The following is a 3,503-nucleotide window of genomic DNA, read 5'->3' as shown; positions in this document are numbered from 1 at the left end:
CTCCTCGACTACCAACAATGCTCTCGGTATTAGCCGGCCAGAGTTTGCCACACTGATTCGCAACGTATGTAACTCTGACGGACAAAAGTTAACAAATGTTCATATCGGAAGAAAATAATTAAAATTATAGATACAAAGTTTTTTATTTTAATTGACGCCCTAAAATATCCTGAGGATAAAACATGGAATTGAAAAAGGTTTTGGGAAAAAGTTTCAATATAACACATCACTCAATAAATCCCGGGCCTGACATATAGATGGCGCCACTAATAAAAAAAAATATGATTTTTAGAAAGTAGCAACCTTCAAACGTCACGTGTCAAAATTTGAGCTCAATCGGACCATTAGTTTACAAGTTACAGTAGTTTAAGTGACGCTACTTTTGCAATTTTCAAAACAATGGAAAAATCTGAATTTCGTGTTGATAAAGCATTACTTCCTGAAGGGAAAAAATACTGTTCAAGCAAAGCAATGGCTAAGTGTTATTCGGACACTGCTCCGTCGGAAATAACGGCTAAGAGGTGGTATGCTGACTTTAAACGCGGTCGTACAGACACAAATGATGCTGAACGCTCTGGTTGCCCAAATTCGGCAAAAAGTCCATAAAATCGTTTTGGCCGATCGTAAATTGAAGTTGCGTGAGATAGCAGAGGAGGTGAAAATATCAGAAGGCAGTGTATTCACCATTTTGTATGAACATTTGTCAATAAGAAAGTGTTCAAAATGGGTGCCGCGTTTGCTCAGTCAATCAAAAACAACAACGCGTCGACAATTCAGAGCATTGTTTGCAACTGTTTCAGCGCAATAAACAGGAGTTTTTGCGTCGATATGTGACAATGGATGAAATATGGATCCACCACTTTACTCTGGAGTCAAATCGGCAGTCAGCTGAGTGGACAGCAGCAAGTGAAAGACATCCAAAGCAACCAAAGACGCAAACATCAGCTGGCAAGGTTTTAGCTTCCGTATTTTGGGATGCGCAAGGTATTTTGTTCATCGATTACCTTGAGAAAGAAAATACCATCAATAGCGAATATTATATAGCGTTATTGATGCGTTTGAAAGAAGAAATTGCGAAAAAACGGCCACAAATAAAGAAGAAAAAAGTGCTCTTTCACCAAGACAATGCACTGTGTCACAAGTCGATCGCAACGATGACAAAAGTACATGAATTGCACTTTGAATTACTTCCGCACCCACCGTATTCTCCAGATCTGGCCCCCAGCGACTATTGGTTGTTTGCAGACAAAAGAATACTCCAGGGAAAGAAATTTGGATCAAATGAGGAGGTTATTGCGGAAACTAAGGCGTATTTTGAGACCAAAGACAAATCGTTCTACAAAAAAGGCATCGAATTGTTAGAAAAGCGTTGGAATCAGTGTATCACCCTAGAAGGAAACTATGTTGATGAATAAGGTCGAATTTTGCCTAAAAGTTGTTGTTTTATTAGTTACACTCGGGACTCATTGAGTGATGTGTTAATTGCATGCGCACAAAGCAGCTTAACTGTGCGCGAGAGAGAGGCTATTATACGTCTCTGCATCGTAATGTTTGGGCTTGGAGTCGGCACTCTATTAGCAAAAAAATAAAGGCATTTTTATTGATTCCCCTCAGAGTTACAATATTTTTTTACATTCCTCTTTCACATCTCCCAATCCAATTTTAAGCTGATTTGAGGTCCGATTCAGTTCGCTTGTTTAATCGATAAATCGACTTGAAAGAGATCGGCTCAAAAAAATCCAACAATGTAGATTCGAACTCGGGACTTCCCGCTAGTAGCCATTGCACTCAGGCCGCGAGACCACTGGGCTGATCATTATGACTGCTTTCTTTTTAGGAGACACAGTCGACACAAGTCGACACAAGAGTCATTCTGTCTTTGTTTCTCACTGAATACTGAACGAAGACAGAATGACTTTTGTGTCGACTTGTGTCGACTGTGACTCCTAAAAGGAAAGCAGCCTATACTAGCAATATAGAAGTATTACATATTTGTGGATCACAGGTAGCAGGAATTAGTTCTCGCAGAATTGACCAAACACGTTAGTCATCAGTCAATTGACCAACGTGATTAGTTAATTCTGCGAGATCTGCTACTTGCAATTTGTGTCTGCGTCTTATGTAGATGAGCCTTAAAAGAATGCTGAACCGACAAGTAACCTTTGATTCAGCTGTCACTCAGCTGCTATACTGTCGATACCAGCCGTGGCTAGTCGCGTATCTTCGCAATGAGAGGTACGAGAAAGGGAGACGCACGAAGTCCAAATATGGGCATAGATAGTCGAGCGTCATTATGCGCAGGCGCATCTACCAAGTGAGTGCGAGCGAGACAAAGCATTAGAAAGTGAGAGAAAGAACGCGAGAAAGAGAAATGCGCATGCGTGCTTGAATGTTCACCGCATGCGTACAAAGCAACTGGAGAGACAGGCTACTATATTGTCTGCACCGTAACATTGAGCTTCAGGTCGGCACCGTACTAGCCAGGGTTGGTCGACACATAAGTCGTGGTAAGTGGCGCCATCTCTCGGAACTGAGTCGGATCAATACAAGAATAGATGATATAAGAGAGACAAGGATAGACGTATGTATCTCTACGGCGCTTCATTAAAATTGTATTAATCTTAGTTCAAAGGTTTCTTGTCTCACAAAGCTTCAAAATCTTTTTTTTTTAACCCTTAGTAATACAATCTATTTTAGCCAATATTCAATATTTGGTTTGTAAATAATAAGTCATGCACGAACGTGCCCAATGACACGTCAACCTATTCACATTAAATATTGTTTAGCAGATCACAATCGGAATTTTCTTTTTCAATCTTTTAACGGTGTATCCTTTTAGTGAAATGACTAGTCAGCACATTTGAATGATTCAATATCCTGACATTGTAGGATTTAATTTTTGACACTATCTCTTCTCTGACTGAGAGCATTTTTAAATCACGATTTAGCATCTTGTTCGTGACATACCATGGTGCATTGTTATAATATTCTTAGCATTTTCGATTGAAATCTTTGAATAATTTCAATGTTTGAATAGGACGCAGAGCCCCATAACTGGGTCCCGTAAGTCCAGATGGGCTTTAATATGGCTTTGTATAAGAGCACAATTTATTGTTAAAATTTAATTGTGATTTAGAGCCTATCATTCAGTATATTTTGCAAAGTTGAAGTTCTAGCTGTTTTCTTTTTGTGAAGATATGTTTCTTCCAGACTAGACGTATATTCAGATAAATATCCAAGTATCTCACGTGCTCCGCCTGAGACACCTCTACATTGTTGATCTTGATATGTGGCCAGTGATTCTTCTTAGTTGTGAAGGTAACATGAACAGATTTAATTGGCTCTTATTCGCCAGCTACCTATTCAAGCGGATATCTTATTTAGACTAGTTTGGAGAATTGCGGAGGCAATTTCTTGTGAGACACCAAGATCGCTGTGTTGTCAGCGAAAGTGATCATTCGTCACAGCACAACTTTTAGGCAAGTCCGCCGTATAAAGAAGAT

At 39.6% G+C, this 3,503-nt stretch overlaps 1 protein-coding gene across 1 annotated transcript; it reads left to right on the top strand.

Moving 5' to 3' along the window:
- Positions 1-526: 526 nt before the first annotated feature.
- On the top strand, positions 527-1,415 carry LOC109858229. Its single transcript, XM_020435292.1, has 3 exons — positions 527-655; positions 801-984; positions 1,213-1,415. Exons 1-3 carry the CDS (start codon positions 527-529, stop codon positions 1,413-1,415), a joined length of 516 nt encoding a protein of 171 aa, XP_020290881.1.
- The last annotated feature ends 2,088 nt before the right edge of the window (positions 1,416-3,503 follow it).

Source organism: Pseudomyrmex gracilis, unplaced genomic scaffold (genome assembly GCF_002006095.1).
Source record: "Pseudomyrmex gracilis isolate BER0280 unplaced genomic scaffold, ASM200609v1 scaffold_193, whole genome shotgun sequence".
Taxonomy (NCBI): Eukaryota; Metazoa; Arthropoda; class Insecta; order Hymenoptera; family Formicidae; genus Pseudomyrmex; species Pseudomyrmex gracilis.
Note: the sequence above shows the minus strand (reverse complement) of the source record. Positions and strands in the feature narration are given on the sequence as shown.

Excerpts from the sequence above, each read along its gene's own strand:
- LOC109858229 (XM_020435292.1), top strand. The coding sequence starts at position 527 with ATGCTGACTTTAAACGCGGTCGTACAGACACAAATGATGCTGAACGCT. Across the intron at positions 656-800 it reads TGCGTGAGATAGCAGAGGAG|CGCAATAAACAGGAGTTTTT; the intron begins GTGAAAATATCA and ends CAACTGTTTCAG. Across the intron at positions 985-1,212 it reads CGTATTTTGGGATGCGCAAG|ATCTGGCCCCCAGCGACTAT; the intron begins GTATTTTGTTCA and ends CGTATTCTCCAG.